Here is a 19084-nt window from a genome sequence, read left to right as displayed (position 1 = left end):
GAACTTCCCCAGTAACAACAAAATACTGCACTGTAGAACGCCTTACAGTGACAGGTCCACACTGATTGTCACACACTCACAGGCGAGGGAGTTTAACTCAGGTTAAAGGGCCACAAGCTAGTAGGAGACCAGTTCTAGAAATCAGGTTTGCTGAGTCCTACCCTAGTCATCTTTCAACTACATCACATCACCCTTCACTCCATATCTATAGAAATAAACCAGTCAGTTTCATAGAATTACTGTGACATTTTATTTGTATTGGCATTTGAATATTGCACACAAGCAGATTTTAGTAAGTATGAAGTCAGATTTTCTGCAGTAATGAAGGACAAACCAACCAAACTTTGGAATTGTTAATCTTGTTTTTTTAGGTGAAAAACATTCATAGCATTCGTGTTTTTTTTTTAAGTTTATTTACTTATTTTGAGAGAGACAGAGACAGCATGAGCAGGGGAAGGGCAGAGAGAGAGAGAGAGAGAGAGAGAGAGAGGGAATCCCAAGCAGTTTCTGTTCTGTCAGTGCAGAGTCCAAGGCATGGCTCGAACTCCCAAAACTGTGAGATCATGACCTGAGCTGAAACTGAGAGTTGGACGTTTAACCAACTGAACCACCCAGGCACCCCCATAGCATTCATATTATTGAAGTCAAAAGATAGAAACGATGAAATAAAGTGCTGGATCTAGGCCTTAAAATGTCTCGTTTGTAATTTTACGTAAGCAAACCGTCATCAGTTATAGTAGGTTTGTATTGTTGGTACAAATCATATGGTTCTGCTGTTTTATTTTCTTCTATTTGTAAATTATTTTAGGTGTGTCATTGTATAAGAATTATAAGCATGAAATGTTTACATATCTGGATTTCTATGTGTAGATATGTAAGTAACATTGTAACAAGAGCACTTTAACTCCCTAGTATAAAAAGTAGCCCACTGCTCAATGCAGCTTCATCCCAACCCAAGGACCCGTCAGGCCACCTTGGCCCTGGGCCAGCCGGCCTACCCCTGCCTTCCTGGCACTCTGTATCTCAGTATGTGTTACTCCCTCACAAGTAGCCAAGGTGACCATACGGGTCATTTCCTCTTGAGTTTGGACATCTGTAGTTCCCCAGCTCCGGTTCTTTATTTGGGAAGAAAGAAGTATTAACAGAAATGGATGTAACATAGTGATAGTGATTGTATAATTTCCCTAACATCTATGTGTGCAAAGCTCTCCGTGCCTTTTCTGCCCACCTCAGCCCTTAGGTTTCTATCTATGTGTACACCTGTGAGCTACCATGATGTGCCCACCATATGGCTGGTAGAATTCTAAAGCATGTTTTAGAGCAAAGGAGGAGGACTCTTAGGGAGCCACACTGACTTTGAAGCCATCCTGTCAGTTGTCAATAACGCCTTCCTTCTCCATTGAAAAGGAACTGAAAGGAAAAAATAAAATCCAAGCAAAGAGAGTACCCTACTCTGGATTTTAATTTGCAGTTTGGGCTTATTAATGCCAAAATATGGGTTTGATAACTTGACTCTTTTCTGTTCTTTGTGGCAGTATCTACACAAATAATTCATACAACATCCTGAATCTTTTCAATAAGTGTTTTGATTATTTTTGGTTCAGTGCTTTGGATTTCTGCTCCTAAATCTTAAAAGGCTAGTAATGAGCTTAATGAAGAAATCTAAATATGCTACCCCACAGTTTCCTGCACAGCCCACTTTTGTGTAGATTTTTTCAGTTTAAGCTGTCATTTGATCATTGTAAATTGTCCTCTAGCTAGCGGACTCCTGCTTTTCAGATACTTAAAAGTTTGAAAGCCATTCTGATCAAGTGTCTATGGAACGGAACGATCCATTTAGAGCTCTGTGGTTCAGTCAGTGGTCAAGCCCAGGAAAGGACTCAGGGCTGATCCTGCAAAGAAGCATTGAGATGGTCAGCAGCTGGCGCACTCAAGAGGTTGTCTTCACGATGTTGCAGGATCGCCTACCAGAGGAACGACGACGATGAGGAGGAGGCTGCCCGGGAGCGGCGCCGCCGTGCCCGGCAGGAGAGGCTGCGGCAGAAGCAAGAGGAAGAATCCTTGGGACAGGTGACCGACCAGGTGGAGGTTAATGCCCAGAACAGGTACTGTCCTCTTCGGAATGGAGAATGTCTAAGGTACTTCTTAGCCTGCAAGATGAATGGAACGTGTTGGGCAAAGCATTCCCTTCTCAGCCCAGCTCCACTCTTTTCCAGTCTAACTTGCTCAGTCATTTTTTGGTTATTGCAGGCACCTAATCAGATTGGACAGTCAAACTGATGTGGACATTCAGACACCACTGCTCTTTTCTCTTCCCCTATCCCATCACCTAAACACACCCCAATTGAAGTGTTTTATTTTATTTTATAATTTAGCAATCTTTTTACTTACTAAATACAATGGGCTACATCTTTAAATAAGGAAGACTATTTACATTTATTCTTTAGGGTATCGATACCTGTTTTGAACTGAAGATTTATTAGCTTTCTAGTCCTTTGTGCCTACCAGTAGCAAATAGAACTTGAATTTTTAAAGTAGACATGAATTGCAAATGTCTTATTTTTCCTGATATACAGCCTGAATCAGTATTCTCTGATCACTACGATATTCAGCAAGGTGCAGAATCCTACTTAATGTAACGTAATTATTCGAAAAAGCGTACGAGTTTACTAGCACGTTTTTTCCTATACAGGCCTTGGTAGTGACCAGAACAGTGGAGAACCCTTACTAGGTTCAACTTCTTCCAAATGGATCTTTACAGGTTTGCACATATAAGGTCACCTGGTTCATTACGCCACTTGCTAATATATGTAATTTATATGCCCCAAGGCAAAAAAAAGATGAGAATATTTTGGGGTCGGGATAGAGAGAAAAATTAATTTTTATTTTAATAATACAGTTCCTTTAAGCCCATCTATATAGAAAATCTGAAGGAAAACAGGTCTGACCTCTTTACCCTAAATATGAGCAGGTACATGGATTTCTGAAAGTCTTAAATTCTGTCAAGCAGAATGGATTCGATAAGGAAACCTACCGGGTAGGTGGAGAGGCAGAGACCTTGTTTCTTGGTAAGAAGCTCCTAATTAGGGAGGAAATACAGCAAAGGGGTTGTGGGTATGCTCGCTGCCTGGCTCCGAATTCCACCTTGGCCTTTCCCTGTTAAACAGACATGAAAATCATACCTTTCTCTTAGGAATGTTGTTAAATTTAAGTGAGATTATAATACACATAAAACACACAGTGCCTTGCATACGATAAGCACCTAATTTTAACTATTATCAGGAAAATGGTATCAGAGCTTTACAGAGGAGGCCTACATAGTCATCGCTGCCTTTTCTATCCTCAAACTGAAGGGGAAGGGAAAGAAAAAGTTTTTAAATGGCATTTTGAGGCCCCTTCCTGAATCTGGTTATTAGTGAGTGATCAACAGTGGCTTAAAAGTTACTAGTTACTAGTCGTGTTCTTGCTTTTAAAATCTTCCTTCTACTTGGGCTTCTCTTCTTTTTTCATTTACTAGTAGTAGTTATTTCATGCTGTTGATCGATTCACAAATCCTTCTTTTTCATTAAAGTACATCCAGGTCTGAGAACCTATCATTCATCTCTGACATATTAATTATCCACAAGAAGAATTAGTGTTCTCCTTGGGGCTGAGCAACCCTGAGTGGTACTTAACTTCTACTGACGGTCGCTGTTGTGATTTGCAAATAGGCAAAGAAAGATCCAGTAGAATCTGTTCGTCTCTTAACTCAAGAGTACTTTCATCTAGCTGACACTTCAGAATTTGCAGTACCTTTTAAAAATCGTTTGAATTCAGTTGATCCAAAGTTCCTTACATGTAGATTTTGCCCTTAAATTCTAAACTGTTTGTATTTTTAGGGAAATTTAATGCATATATGTCTAATTCATGTAGACAGTGTCCTACAGCAGCGGTTAAAGCCAAGAAAGTTTAAAATCCAGCCTTTACTCTGCCATTTCTTACTGTTAAATGTGAAATGTGTTTTGTTTTTTGTTTTTTTTTTTTTCAAAATTAAGTGGACTTGAACTTCAGAAGGGCCCAGTTCAGTATGAACCATGAAATTTAATGGAGTTTCTAAACATGGCAAGACATACTCTTCCAACTCTGGTCACAATTTCTGATATCACATAACTGGCTGTTTCCTGCCAGTGGAGACCAACAGCCCTGGCTTGAACTGTAACAATGAGTGCGGTGATGGATATGGTACAGTCTGGTTTTTTGAGATTTTCTTTTCTTTTTTAGCAAACATCAAATGTAACTATTTTTTATCAACTATAGAGAAGAAGGGCAAGAGACCCTTTGTTCATGGAAATCTTGACAAAGAATTTAGATGGTGTATGTATTAGGGTAATATCAGCCACCATAACAATGAGCCCCAAATTTTATTAATTTAATGCAGCAACATAAATGAGTCCAATGTGGGTTTTTCTGAGTAGTAAATAGAACTGATCACCAACTAGCTTTCCTTTTGTGACTCTGTCTACTCCTGGGGCTTTGAGGTTTTCTGATCAAGTCATCAGACAGAGATGGGAGAGGATGTGGTTCTGCTGCTTAATAGTCTTGGTCTAGACATATCACTTATGCTCACACTCAATTGGAAATTATTGGTCACATGGTTCCGCCTAGATGCAAGGAAGAGTGGAGGGCAAGAAATATAATCCTTGACTGGTAGTCACCTCCCCGTGACAGTGAAAGGAGGAGCATGAATTGTGGTGGACGGTTAGATGTCCCTACCGTGGGGGTCACTGGCATTAGTATAGCATCCCCACACTGTAAGGTACACCTGCTTCCTTTCCAAATGCCTTATGCCCCACAGATCCAGCTCAAGAATTCTAGATGACTTGGTAATATGTGGAAATACTAGGTGATACTACAAGAATTCCCTCATTTATCAGTTTGGTCCTTGTCTTAGTTTGAGTTGTCCAGGAAGCAGATTCTGGAGCAAAAAGATTTAAACACAGGCAGTTCATTTGTGAAATGATTCCAGGAAACACTGGCGGCAGTGTGGGAAAGTGAAACAGGGAAGGAAAAGCAACCAAATAAAGGTTTCATTGCCAAGCAAGTTATGCTGCTGGGATCTGGAGCTCAACTCCCCTGGGAGACTCAGAGATCCCGTGCAACAAGGCACCTCACAGTTATTCAACTCAAGAGGTGAGGGAGCCGAGGTATTTATACACTAATGCTCATCCATTTTCGCTTGACGGCTGGCATAGTAGAGTAGACTCCAGTGGCCAGAGAAGGACTAAGGGCAAAGGCACTCACGTGCTGTCCGCTGAAAGCCCGGCAGGCACGTACTGTTATGATACTATCCGAAGGGATATCCTGGGTGCGCGCGCACCTGGTACCACGAGCATCTGTTCCGGTGTGGGTCAGGCTACGAGAATCCAGCTGACCAGCTGACCCAAGCTGTCTTGTTTCTCTTGTACAGTGTGGCCGATGAGGAGGTCAAGACAACCACCTCAAACACCCAGGTGGAGGGTGATGACGAGGCCGCGTTCCTGGAGCGCCTGGCTCGGCGGGAGGAAAGACGCCAAAAACGCCTTCAGGAAGCACTGGAACGGCAGAAGGAGTTCGACCCAACCATCACAGACGCAGGCTTGTCGCTACCGAGCAGAAGAACACAGAACAACACCGCCGAAAACGAAGCTGCAGAGAAGGAAGAAAAAAGTGACCATCGCCAAGAAAGATACGAGCTAGAGGAGACAGAAATAGTCACAAAGTCCTATCAGAAGAATGACTGGAGGGACACTGAGGAGAAAAAGAAGGAAGAAAAGGAAAAGGAGGAAGAGGAGGAAGAGAAGCCAAAGCAGGGGAGCCCTGAAGAAAATCAGGTAGAGGGGCCGGTAGAAGACAGAACAACAGAAACCACGGCAATGCCGTTGACAACTGGGCAGACCAGTGCAGAAGAGCCTCAAACAGAGGGGGAGGGGGAGCAGGGGTCAGAAGAGGCCGCCCATCATGAAAGGAGGGAGAGGGAAGAAAAGGAGAGAGCCGAGGCAGAGAGGGCCAGGCTGGAAGCAGAAGAAAGAGAAAGAATGAAAGCTGAGGAAGAACAAAGGGTAGCGGAGGAGAAAGCAAGAATTGAAGCAGAAGAAAGAGCAGCTGCCCAAGAGAGAGAAAGGAGGGAGGCGGCCGAGAGGGAGAGGGCTAAGGAGGAAGAGAGAAGAGCAGAGGAGGAGAGGCAGCGGGCAAAGGCGGAGGAAGAACAGAAAGCTAAGCTAGAAGAGCAAAAACGCCAGCAGCTAGAAGAGAACAGAAGAGAAATGCAAGAGAAAAAGCAGAAAGGGGAAAAGGTAGACGAGAAAATAGATGGGAAACGGGTAAATGAAAAGAAAGTACAAGAAGATAAACTTCAGACAGCTGTCCAAAAGAAACAGGTACAGTAAACATTTTGCACCAAACGTGTGATGCCTGTGACTTACGAGAAATGTAATGCACATCAGACTTGGGACCGAGGCACGTTCCTGCAGCCCCGCGTGCTTGCCCATTTGGCAAGCCGTTCATTTTTTTCGGCCATAGCAATAGGTGAGCACAAAGCAATTGATCGATGGTTAAATATTCAATGAACCAAATTTACCAGCCAGAGAGAAATTAATTGCTCTGTGCTTGCTAGTTGCAAATACCAGAAAAATGAACTAACCCAAAGATGATAAATGTGGCGGTGCTGTGTTGACTTCTAATTCTGCACCTGCATCTAAATTCATTCCTATTAACAACTTACCTCTCTCCATAGGTCTACATGAGGCAAGAGGACCATAACTCCTCCCCATACCCACGTGTTTGGCATTTAATTAAAAATTATATTTTAAAAATTGGGGTGGGAAAGGTGACATAAAGAATCACGGTCAGAAATTTCATCTTGAGAAGGCAAAAATAACCCCCTTGAAATCAGCTGGCAGTGAAGGAGGGAAAGGAGCCAATTTGGAACTTTCATTAAAAATATGTCAAAACCATGATTTGCCATCATGTAGACCTGAACTTAATGTGGACTTGCAGAAAGCCATTCATCTGGGGTGGTATCAGTTTATAACTGACTGGTAATTAAGGGCATACATTTTACTGCTTTTGCCATCTGGATGACACAAATAAATTCATGTCGCCTGAGAAGGGTGGAAAGGGGGGCGAGGGGAATGTTTGCAAACCATGAAAGATGTTTTTCTGTCTGCAAGCCTGCATTGAAAGCACTGTACCTAACCACCACCTGCATCCCCGCCTACCCCTACCACACACACACACAAAAGAAAGAAAGAAAAAAGAGATGCTTGCACATTCACCTCTGCAGAGAGAACTCCCCATCACTAAGTCTGCATGGTGCTGAAGTTGTCTTTCACTCCTGCTCATCACACGGGGCTCGTGACCACAGCTACATTTGGGACAATCAGAAACGAGATGCACCAAACCACACACGAGGTTTGTAAACACGCATAAGGACCACCAGGTCACGCTAGAGTCCAGGGCGCACACTGGCAGGCACACGAGAAAAAACTTTGGTGGAAAGAAACCATCCCACGTTGCTGTTTAGAATCACTGACACCAAGGGTTATGTGAGCACTGAGTCAGCAAAATCGCAAGGCACGAGCAAAGTGACCTGAGCACCCTCTCACTCTTGTAAGCCAGAAAGGGCTTCTTTTAAACGAGTGACCTTGCCACTCTTGAACATAAAAAGGAAGAAGAAAAGGGGGCCAAAGCACAAGCTAAAAGAGAAAAGTCCCAAGAAGACAAGCCTACCTTCAAAAAAGAGGTAAATATTATTGACAAATGACCTAATCATGAAGCAACCGAGAGCAGTGTTGCATGACATTTCATGTCTGCTGATCTCAAAACTATAACCTGTGATCCAGTGTTTTTCAAGCTATGGCTTGACTTCATGATTCATTGAATGGTAACATCAACTTCGAACATCTCAAAAGTAATTGAATGTGTCAATGGGCATTTTAAAAAAATGAAATCAAACAGAAGATATCAGAGGGCATTCTAAGCAGTATTACATCATGATTTAAATTGTCCTTCCTGTGAGTCACAGAAAGCTTGAAAAACACTGCTCTGATCAGTTTTTCCCACTTTCTCCACCTCTATGTGTATTGTTTTCTCCTTGAACCATCCTACTTTCATTTCAATTATGGAATATTTCCAACTGGCTTCGATTAATGATTTAACTTTCCAAAGGAAAAACACCCCCCCACGTCTCAGTTAACACATTTGATGCACTGAAGGTGGTATTTGGTTTTCAAAAGAAAAGTCTGGCAAAATGTTCTGCATTGCATTTCTGAGGCACACACAGGAGCTGGTGCCAGGGTGTTTGACTGTAGGTAAGTAAACGAGTCAGTGGAGCAGAGGCTGCCGCACAGAGGATGTCATTACCCCCGACAGAATCAAAACGCCACATCAGAAAGCCTGACCTCGTCTTAACCATTGTGTTTATGTTAGCCCCAAGTAATCCTAAAAATTGTGACAGCATCTAGTAAGTTCAAAGTACTTAAACGTGGTAGAAGGAAATCATCAAGGGGAGGAAGATTTGAATTTCTTTGCCCATGGAACTGAGCTGTCATTCTAGAGGGCCAGCTCCAATGGACTCTTGCTGTACTTCTCTGCCCATTATGGCATCTATCAAGAAACAGAAAAACCCATATTTAGAAAATTACATGAGAGGTGGTTATTTGCTTAAATGCTTTTTTTCATAAGACTCACAGAAAATATAAGAACCCCTAGGTCATGTTATATTTATTTGGGTTAAGATGTGTGTACCTTCCTGTTTCTCATAGACCTTGTGGTGGCTTGGGAGTAAAAACTGAATGCATGAACCCACCCATCTAAAGGAAGGTGGAAGCAGAAATGCTAAGAACTAGGAAGCTGAATTTGGCTCCAATGAGGCAGCTAAGGAAATGGTTGAATATGGTGGGAAGCGCTGTTCTCATTTTCTGGCAGAACAACACCTACAGATTCATCTAAAAACAAAAAAAAAGTGAAAGTTACTTGAAACTTAAAACAGAAATGGGCCACGTGGGCTCCTCTGTCGAGCTGGTGTTTTGTGGGGAATATCTTCACAGAAGGAAGAGGGCATAAAGTCAGAATTCAGCGATTAAGTCTGTGTGGGGGAGGAGAAGCTGAAAGAGCGCTGTGTGGATTCTGTATTTAAAATTTAATTCGCTTTACTAAGATGTGATTTGTTTTTAATCACCAGAACATTCTATGTCTGTATGTTGTGCCTGTGAGCAAGAAAGGATTCATGAGTGGCCACCCAAATCATCCCTCTGCCTCTGTCCAGAGGAAACCCCAGTCCAATAATGTCGGCGGTATAACCATCTCAGACCTGCCCCTTTCTCAGTTTGTCCTACACCCCATTCTAGAGTCCCAAAACTTTTGGCCTCTTTTTTTACACAAGGCCAGATTAGCCACTCAACCCAGGCTAAAAAAAAAAAAAAAAAATCTGGCATTCCTGCTTTAACAATGCACACGTAAATCACTGGTTGAATGACTAGTTGCGTGGTTACTTTATGTAAACAACTGAATTCTATTTTACATGATTTAGCCATTTCAAACACCCTCCTCCTTTTTTTTTCTTTTTGTTAAAAAAAAATAAAAATAAAAATAAAAAAATGTCCTTTCAAGGAGAGCTATGTGGGTAAACACAAATATCACATGAGACTTCTTAGAGAAAACATTTCCAGAAGTCACTCCAGTACCTTAGAAAAAACTGTCTTTCTACCCCTGCAGCCCTACAGTTTTAGCTGTTTGTGGTGATGGATCACAGAACATCACCAGCCTTGAAACGTTAACTTAGCTTTCTTTTTCTCCTCTCTAACTATAAAATGCCTCTTTTTAGTTCTTCACCCCGGAGCTTTTTTCTTTTTTTTCCTTTTTTTTTTTTTTTTCTTTTCCTGGCCTCTAACAGAAAACCAGCTTACAGCAGAGTTGTTCATATGATATTGAAACCGATATTCCTGTCATACACCAAAGTTCCCCAAACATAGGTGTGCATACAAATCCCTGGAATCTTATGAAATGCAGAATCTGACTCGGTAGGTCTGGGATAGAGTCCAAGCTTACTGGTAAGGTCTGTGTATGTCGTTCACAAACCAAACCCTCAGTAGCAAAGACATCCATGTGACAGACATTGGACCCAAAATAGGAATTGAGGCTTCTGAGTCTAACAAAAATGTGCTGGACCTGATTTGAAATACTATAACTTGGATGAATTCTTGTCAGTCTTCTGAAATCAAATAATGCAAAGCACCATTCTACAGAGGCTGACAGCTCAGTCTTCTTGCCTTGATCACTTGACCTTTTGAGTGTCTCTCTGGCACGAGGGCATGTCAGTTGAATTCTCACCTCCACCCACCTACACCTGTGTGTTATCCCTTTGGATACCCCCAATATACAGAATTTCATCCAAATGTCACATTTGACCAGAGCCTTTCATATGCTAATATTATCTGAATGTGAAGCACATTAACTCTTCAGAGTACTCAGCTACCTATGAACCCATCCCCAGATTTTCTTCACGGTTACCTTCTGACCTAGAAGATCCAATGCTTTTCCCTCAGAATCTCATGAGTTTAGGTTGAATCTGCAATTGAATCCAATCCACTATGCTCCTTAAATTTAAAGGCACTATGGAATGAATTTACTTATTTATTTGTTTGTTTATTTATTTATTTCCCAGAAAGAGAAAATAATTTGCAATCCCAAATCATTATTTCACTGGGACTTTTCCTAAGAAAGTCTTCCAAAGAGACTATAAGCACACCACCCTCTATAACCTTTGCCAATAAAGGCAGAGCTTGCAAAAGAGGCAGGGGGAGGTATTTTTCTTCTCTTAGACATGTATTGTTTTACAAACCTATTTTATACACATTTTTGGTCAACAAATCAGGTAATGCATTTGGGGAGAATGGAATTATCTCTTGATTCCAAAATAAGAGAAATGAGTTAAAGGGCATTTTGCCTTGCACAGTGCTCCACAAACCATGAGATTTGACTCAGAGTGTGTTTTGTGGGTCCCCTGAAATGGGACACCCTTTAGCTCCCAAATTTGTATCCCCAGATACTTCTTAACCAGGATACAAACTTCAGTCCCTGCTATCTAGGGCAATATCCAGCAATGGTAGCTCAAGATGAGAATAGGCATTGCCTATTCCTGCCTGTCAATGACATTGATTTCTTATTGGGTGAGAACAGCCACCAGAGAGCTGCAGTCAAGCTGCAGGACAGGTCAGAGCTTCCCTCTCTTCTCTGTAGCCTCTCACAACAAATCAGGAGCCAAGAGGGAAATGAGAGGGTGAAGGATCAGGAAGGAATCCTCTGATCCAACCTCTCTTATGTATATGGAGCCAACATCCCAGAGAAAATTAGGTGACTTAATTTTAGCTAGTCTGTTGATAGCACTGGAACAAAACTCATTTCCTGACTTCCGGACAGAGCTCTCAGAGAGAGTGGCAGAACAACAGCCTTCTTTTTCAGCATGTCCAAGGGATAGCCTAGGTATATCCCCCTTGGAGAAAGATTTAAGTCTTAACTAATTAGGGCTACATGGCAGTGAATAGTCTATCTGTGGTAATTTAATCATATAACATCCAAAGAAGGCAGTCAGGCAAAGGACTACGCAAGGCTCATCAGTAAACAGAAAAAAAAAAAAGTGCTATGCTTAGTAAAACATGTACTTTAGAAATAACTGTTCAGAGAGTATCTGAGGAATAGCTGGAAAGAGGTGAGTGATCAGGAGGCCATTCTGGACAGCACCTGAAGGCCTAAGTTCTTATGCCTATCCTTCCTCTGTTGCTTGCTCTAGAACGTCAGTGTTTTGTCATTGGTTGTCTTGAAAACAGCAATAATGAACCTCCCCTGTTTTCACACTCATCCTTTAAGAATGGATGAGCTGATACAAGTAATCTAAGCTCTCAGCAAGCTATGTAAATTCATTTTACTTTGAAGTAATGTGTCTCATTTACCATGAGGAACTTATAACACAAAACTCACAAAAAATTAAAGTGAACACCTGCTGTCCATGTAACACCTTCCTCTGTCTCTCCAACAATCACAAAACCACTTCTGGAGACTAAACTATTACCTGCAGTGGAAGTCAAGGTAAACCCTGAAGTTTTTCCTATTCCATTTGAACTGTAGTGGTTTAGATGACTACAGACATGGCCCATGGGTCTCTGAGCCATCCCACTAAAGGTAGGGTAATTTGTCTTCTATCCTCGGGACCCTACTTACTCATTTTATTACAAGGGTGAGCTTCCTTGGCAATCTGCCAACATTGGCTTGGCAGATCTGGCTGACTTGGTAGGTTTCTTCTTTTTTCTTCTTCAACACATTTGTGTCTTTTTCAAAGGCGCACTCTTCATGCAAGAAAAAACCAGTTCAGCCAACCTAGACGTTCTCCCATCAATGCCACACTAATGATCACCCTTTTCAATGAGAACTATGAACAACTACTCTTACACAGCATTCCCAGAACATAATTGTTTCCAAACAGCAACACCTCCACTGCTCTTGAAAACAAAACCCTAGTGAAATCAGGGATGATCTTGACTTCGTTAAATTGTGGTCAAGGTCTTTGCGCAGAGGCTGGAGGACCATAGCTCACACTCTAAAAATTTCCTCTGACCCTAGCTGTACCACATCATTCTCCAGTGGTTTGTTTTACTTCTGAGTTTTCTGGCTTCCTAGTAATTCTGGGTCTTATTTGGTGATACCCACCCAAACTAATACGGTTTTTATCACTGTGTTTCTTCCTGATATGTACTGTTGGCTAGATCAAAGATGAGAAGATTAAAAAGGACAAAGAGCCCAAAGACGTGAAGAGTTTCTTGGATGGAAAGAAGGGATTTACAGAAGTGAAGTCACAGAATGGAGAATTCATGACCCACAAACTGAAACACACCGAGAACACTTTCAGGTAAGAAACAGAGACTACTTAACAATGACTGTGTTCACATGTGAAGAAAAAATAGTAGTCTCCCTATCCTGTGCCTCCAGACAGAAACGTGCTAAACAGACAACATATTTCTGTTGTGAAGTCATTGGCCATTGTCTTAGAGATACTCAGTCAGCAGGTCAGGCTATCAATCACTAACAGAAGACCAGTAGTCATTGCTCACACAAGGTTTAATCTGCTTTTCCCATTATTTAGCAGGACAGATCATGCTTAGTATCCATGTTTCTGTTCCCTCACTTAATATGCTATATAAGCTCAGCTTATTAGAAAACATTATGACTGGGGTTAATGTCATTGGTTCTTTCTATGGCCCAGCCAGTTTCATAAGAGACCCTTGTCAGTACCATTTTCAAGAATGCTTTTTTTTAAAGATTTTAAATAAATGTTGCTTAAAACTGAGATTGTCCTTTGGCAAAATACTTGGGAAATGTTAGGTTAAACTAAATTAATCAGATCTCTTTACCGCAGGACTCTGAGAGCGTTTGATGTTAATTTGTATTGGGAATCTCAAAGAGGGAGGCATAGGGCACAGGACTCACGTTCCATTTAATACCCTTTGGAAAACCCTCTTGCATAACTTCACTTTCCCCTTCTTCCCCCACCCCCATCATGTTGAATACCTGGACAATTGGTTTTAGGACAGACAGACAGGTATGTGCAGGTAAATCCTTACTTCTAGATACATCGAATACTGAGAGCTCCCTGCCAGTTTTGTAGATGGACTTATGTTATAGAAATCTGCCATGGACACCTTGGCTACATGATTCTCTGTGCCCCACTCCTACACCTACACCCCCTCCAACCGCTTGTGCCAAATTCCTACCTCTATTAATGTCACTGGCTTCTGTTCCCAATGTTCTAAAAGAGTCTTGGGTCCCTGAAACATGGATTCCCCTGGGATTGTTCTTTGTCAGCAGTCTTACCTATAGACCCTGTTTTTCTGAACAATTCAAATAAGAAAGTCCCCAAGCAAGTATTGTGTAGAAGCTGGACATATTCCTTACACCAAGGCCTTTGTAGCATTCAGAAGCGAGCAGAGCTGGTAGGGCTTTGCCCCTCTGAGCAGGCTAAAATGGGGGAATATAACTGCCCCCAAATAACTTTTCTACATACAAATTTGAGCAGAAATTTTACTTTATCTGAGGAATTTTCACTTTATCCGAGGGAGAGCCTACAGAAGAATATGTGTGCATAAACAGCCTAAGTAAACTGTGTAGGACTAGGATGTAGAACCTATAGATGTTACTTGAGATTGGCAAGAAAGTAGATCTCAGTAGAAAATTAGGAGTTTATTTAGAATTCATAGAAAATCTAGAATCAAGTTGACTCAGGCGAGTAAGCTGAGTCCAAAGCTTGCTGAAGCGCCAGTAGTTGAATATTTCAAAGCCCTATAGAAGAGTGTCAGGTTCGTGCAAAGTATCCCATGAATATTGTCTAACAATATTACTGTCTTATTATTTGATAGTTTAAAATCTGCTTTGTGGGCATGAGTATATTTTTTTAAAGAAAAGTAATGTTTTTTTAAAAATCTGTCAGCAGATAGAAGCTTGGTTAACAATTAGCAAACTTGCCAACCAGCTTTAGTCAGAGCTCAGATTAATAATTAACACGCCCATTGTGTGGAAATCCAGAGAGCTAGGAATTCAAAGAGAATAGGTGTAGTGTTGAGAATTCTTAAATGGGACTCTGGTCTTAAGTGTTCCATCTTTGGGCAGAAAACAATGACAGAAACAAGGTGCTACCGTATCATGCTTTTTTGTTCAGCTGCCAACATGGGTTCGTTTTAGTTTCAGTTCAAAGTTGATGCCAGTGGAAGCTTAGATGTCAGGTTTTGCTGTATCTACTTATGAAGTGAGGAGCTTTCTAAGGAAGGAAGTAGGAGCCTCTATTTAGATTAGCCGAGTGCCCACTAGCCTAACTGAAAACAAGCTATGTTCATGGGGAAAGGTTTGATGTACATCTAGACCTACATCTAAAGGAACCGTGGAGAGGGCGCCTGGGTGACTCAGTCGGTTAAGCATCGGACTTCAGCTTAGATCATGATCTTGCTGTTTGTGAGTTCGAGCCCATGTCGGGCTCTGTGCTGACAGCTCAGAGCCTGGAGCCTACTTTGGATTCTGTGTCTCCCTCTCTCTGCCCTTCCCTGCTCGTGCTCTGTCTCTCTCTCTATCTCTCTCTCAAAAATAAATAAACATTTTAAAAAAAAATTTTTTTATATATATATATAAAGGAACCAAGGAGAGAGGAGAGAACTTCTGGCAGAAATTTCCATGTTAGTGGCACCCTAGTGCTGAGGGCATGCTGGTACATCCAAGTAGAGGTGATATGGACAAAACTCTTGCTCCTGGTTCGAACATAGCTCATGTTTGATTTAATTACTGCCCCCTTTGATGTTCCTGTTTTCTTGACTAGATTGTTTTCTCTGAAACATGACATTAACAAAAAAAAATCTCAACTCAATGAGCAATGTATAGAAATAGCAGATTACACCAAGGTTTTCTAGAAAGTTCGAAATGAGCATTTGTTTTGTTTTCTATTTTTAACGTGATAACTAAAGTTTTGTCTAATTATAGGAAAAAAGATCCTCGTTACGAAACATTCAGAAAATAGGGGCACCCAAGTGGCTCAGTCGGTTGAGCGTCCGACTTCGGCTCAGGTCATGATCTCACAGTTCGTGAGTTCAAGCCCCGCGTCAGCCTCTGTGCTAACAGCTCAGAGCCTAGAGCCTGCTTCAGATTCTATGTCTCCCTCTCTCTCTGCCCCACCCCCACTCATGCTCTGTCTCTCTCTGTCTTAAAAATAAATAAAACATTAAAAAAAAACTTAGGAACATTCAGAAAATAGAAGTACAAAAATAAGCACCAACCACCAGTAACATTTTTTCCAAATATTTTCTATGTCTATATAGTCAAAATAGACAAATATGTATAGTGTGTATATATAACTCTGTTTTTCCATTGATTCTTGCAATATACGTAACAGTTCATCGTAGCTACCTTTTCTGTACCAATGAATATGAGCTTACAATTAATAATGTTAGAGTATTCCACCAGACCAACGTGTCATGATTTATGGAACCAGTCCTTAATGATAGGCATTTTGATTGTCCAAAATGAAGACTGAGCGACACCTAGTGGAATCTGGAGAAGTTTTTAGAGGCTTGTGTTCTGCAGGTCCCAACTCCTGTGCACTAACTAACATGATGAACGCAGAGAGCAAACCCATTTCTGAAGATGGAAAGACCTGGAATTAACTCAGGGGGGAGATTTTCTCTCTAAGTCACAGACCTAGGAACTTATAAGACCCTGAAAGAGCAACATCAGGTTTTAAGGGACCCTCTAACCTTTGTTTGAGTTCAAAATAAAAGAGTACATCTTTAACTCTCAAGAACCTAGAACAGTATTTTAAAACTTTGTAACCTAAACTCTTAGTCAGAAATAAATTTGACATCATGACCCAATACAAAGCTACGTATATTCTTAAAACCCAAACGAGCATGTCAAGAAATGGTGCTTTCCCTTGCTCTATGCAATACACTTTGATGTTTTTGGTTTTGTTGTGTATTAATTTTAATGCTGATTATAATCTACAATATTGATTTTCCATCCTGCTGCTTGCAAAGGTTGGAAAGGACAGAGTATACTCAGAACTACCTCAGGGTTCAAAAAACAAGAGTTATACACATAAGATCAGTATTGGCAATTATGTAGTCTTGAACTCATTTTCTGCTTTATTCTTTTTCTTGCTCCATAGCTAGAAACACCGAGCCCTTCTCTACATGGAATAAATTATATCAGATGGTGGTAATTCATCTGTTCCTTAGACAAAGTGTTAGGGATGGGCTCCCTGTGTTCGGAGCTAGTTAAGCATGACCTCACTGCCTGTTAATGAGTACTTAAGTAGCTGGCAAGCTACGTCCTTGTCTCTTATGTAAGGACTCTCTGTAACTAGGCACACTTTTGAGCACAGCACTAAATTCTCCTAAATAAAGTGCTCGGAGGATCCAGCTTATGTGAGTTTTGCATGAAACATGGTTCTCTGATGCAGTTCTTCCGTCACAACCAACATGCTTTGGAGACAATTATCAATGGCATAACTCTATTAGATAGCAAATTTATCAAAGGATCTCAGAGTCGGTAGGGGCTAATGATCTCTCTCCTTTTTATATGATTTGTGGGAAAACACTAGGAATACCAGTCCTGATGTGCATTTTATTGTTTTTAATGTTTATTTTTGAGAAAGAGGTAGGAGTGGGGGAGGGGCAGAGAGAGAGAGAGAGACGGAGAGAGAGAATCTCAAGCAGGTTCCTCCCTGACAGCAGAGAGCCCAATGCAGGGCTCGAACTCAAGAACCATGAGATCATGACCTGAGCTGAAGTCAGAAGCTTAACCAACTGAGCCACCCAGGCGCCCCCTGTAGTACAATTTTAACATAAGGACACTTGGGATAGTGTTCTGTCTCTGGTCTTTTTTTAATGTTTGTTTATTTATTTATTTATGGAGAGAGAGAGGGGGGGGGAGAGAGAGAGTGCAAGTGGGGGAGGGACAGAGAGAGAGGGGGACAGAGGATCAGAAGCAGGCTCTGAGCTGACAGCAGAGAATCCAATGTGGGGTTCGAACCCACAAACCGTAAGTTCATGACCTGAGCCTAAATCAGATGCTTAACCGACAGAGCCACCCAGGTGCCCCATCTCTAGTCTTAACATGTTCCCAGTTCTACAATGAAATCTCTTGAACTCATTTTCTGCTTTATTCTTTTTCTTCCCAAAAGAAAACTTCAACTGACTTTCAATTTTATTTCTAACTCACAAAAAACGTACCCATTTTCTTGTTGTTTTATATGCTGTGCCATCTGATGAAGCATTGCTTCCACTCGAGCATGGAAGGTAGTTAGGCCTAGACTGCAGAAATTCTAGAGACTTAAATCCCTCACAGACCCTCTGGTCTTCAGGGTAGGAGGTGAAAGGTAGAGGCCAGCACATTCAATTCAGTTGATTTTTTATTTTCTAACAAACCCTATTTAACACTTGATATAATTATAGTACAGTGGAAAAAAGAGTATACTTGGGAGAGAAACACTAGAATCTGGTCATGGCCGTACCACTTGCTACCGAAAATTGGGCAGACTGTTTTTCTGCCCTCACGTATCATTTTCTTACTTGTAAAGTGGGGGTATTAACCTAACCTGCCAACTGCCTGGTTACTGTGGCTATTAAATGAGATAATAAATATGAAAAGGGTCTACACAGCATAAGTAACAACCCTAACGACACGATATCAGAACTAATTTAGTAATGTTAAGTCCTGATTAGGAATAGTCATGTCATGTTAGACCACACAAACTGACGCCGTAGGTAATGCAGTTGTTCAGAGCTTTCTTGGGGGCACCTGTGTCAGAATAGACCTACAAGCCTGTGGTTAGCTCTCAATCGAGAGGCAAAGGGGAATTCCATCTGCCAGAGATCAGCTGCTAGAGTTGAGTTCAAGACAAAGATGATAAAGCAGCTTTATTTCAGTGCCTCCCCTAGTTCCAGCCATCTTTTCTTGTCTCCAGTCTAGATCCAGGATTCCAGACAGACCCAAATTAACCAGTTACTTATGGCAGAGGACTGTTAGGGTCACACCTAGACTTTTAGAACTCAATCTAATAGCAATGTTTTGTGTTACATACCTCCCTTTCTAGTAACAACTAATTTTTATGATGATACATAAATCAACATTGATTTAATAGTTAATTTCATGGGATTCAAAGAATAGCCCACTGAGGTAAAGAGAACAAATGATATTTGCCCATTTTTTCCATGTTGTATCACTCATCATTAAAAAAATTATTTTTTAACTGTGGTAAAACACGTAACATAAAATTTACGATCTTAACCATTTTTTAAATGTTTTTGTTTATTTTGAGAGATTGGGAGAGAGAGAGAGAGTGTGCAAGTAGGGGCGGGGCAGAGAGGAAGAGAGAGAAAATCCCAAGCAAGCAGGCCCGCACATCAGCACAGAGCCCGATGCCTGGCTTGAACTTACAAACTGTGACATCATGACCTGAGCAGAAATCAAGAGTCGATTAACTGACTGAGCCACCCAGGCGCCCCACCATCTTAACATTTAAGTGTACAAGTCAGTA

General features: G+C 41.3%; 1 protein-coding gene across 12 annotated transcripts in view; it reads left to right on the top strand.

Annotated features, from left to right (window-relative positions):
• Positions 1–19084, top strand: part of CALD1 (caldesmon 1) — a 186489-nt gene that overhangs the window by 145090 nt on the left and 22315 nt on the right. For 6 of the 12 annotated variants that reach the window (XM_027075515.2, XM_027075514.2, XM_027075513.2 and 3 more), the window contains 4 exons: positions 1959–2105; positions 5447–6395; positions 7685–7759; positions 12777–12919. In XM_027075515.2, the coding sequence (XP_026931316.1) occupies positions 1959–2105; positions 5447–6395; positions 7685–7759; positions 12777–12919 (1314 nt within the window). The remainder of the gene's footprint in view (positions 1–1958; positions 2106–5446; positions 6396–7684; positions 7760–12776; positions 12920–19084) is intronic. The other 6 variants (XM_027075520.2, XM_027075519.2, XM_053218055.1 and 3 more) reach the window with 1 other exon arrangement.

This window comes from Acinonyx jubatus, chromosome A2 (assembly GCF_027475565.1).
Source record: "Acinonyx jubatus isolate Ajub_Pintada_27869175 chromosome A2, VMU_Ajub_asm_v1.0, whole genome shotgun sequence".
Classification (NCBI taxonomy): Eukaryota; Metazoa; Chordata; class Mammalia; order Carnivora; family Felidae; genus Acinonyx; species Acinonyx jubatus.
Note: the sequence above shows the minus strand (reverse complement) of the source record. Positions and strands in the feature narration are given on the sequence as shown.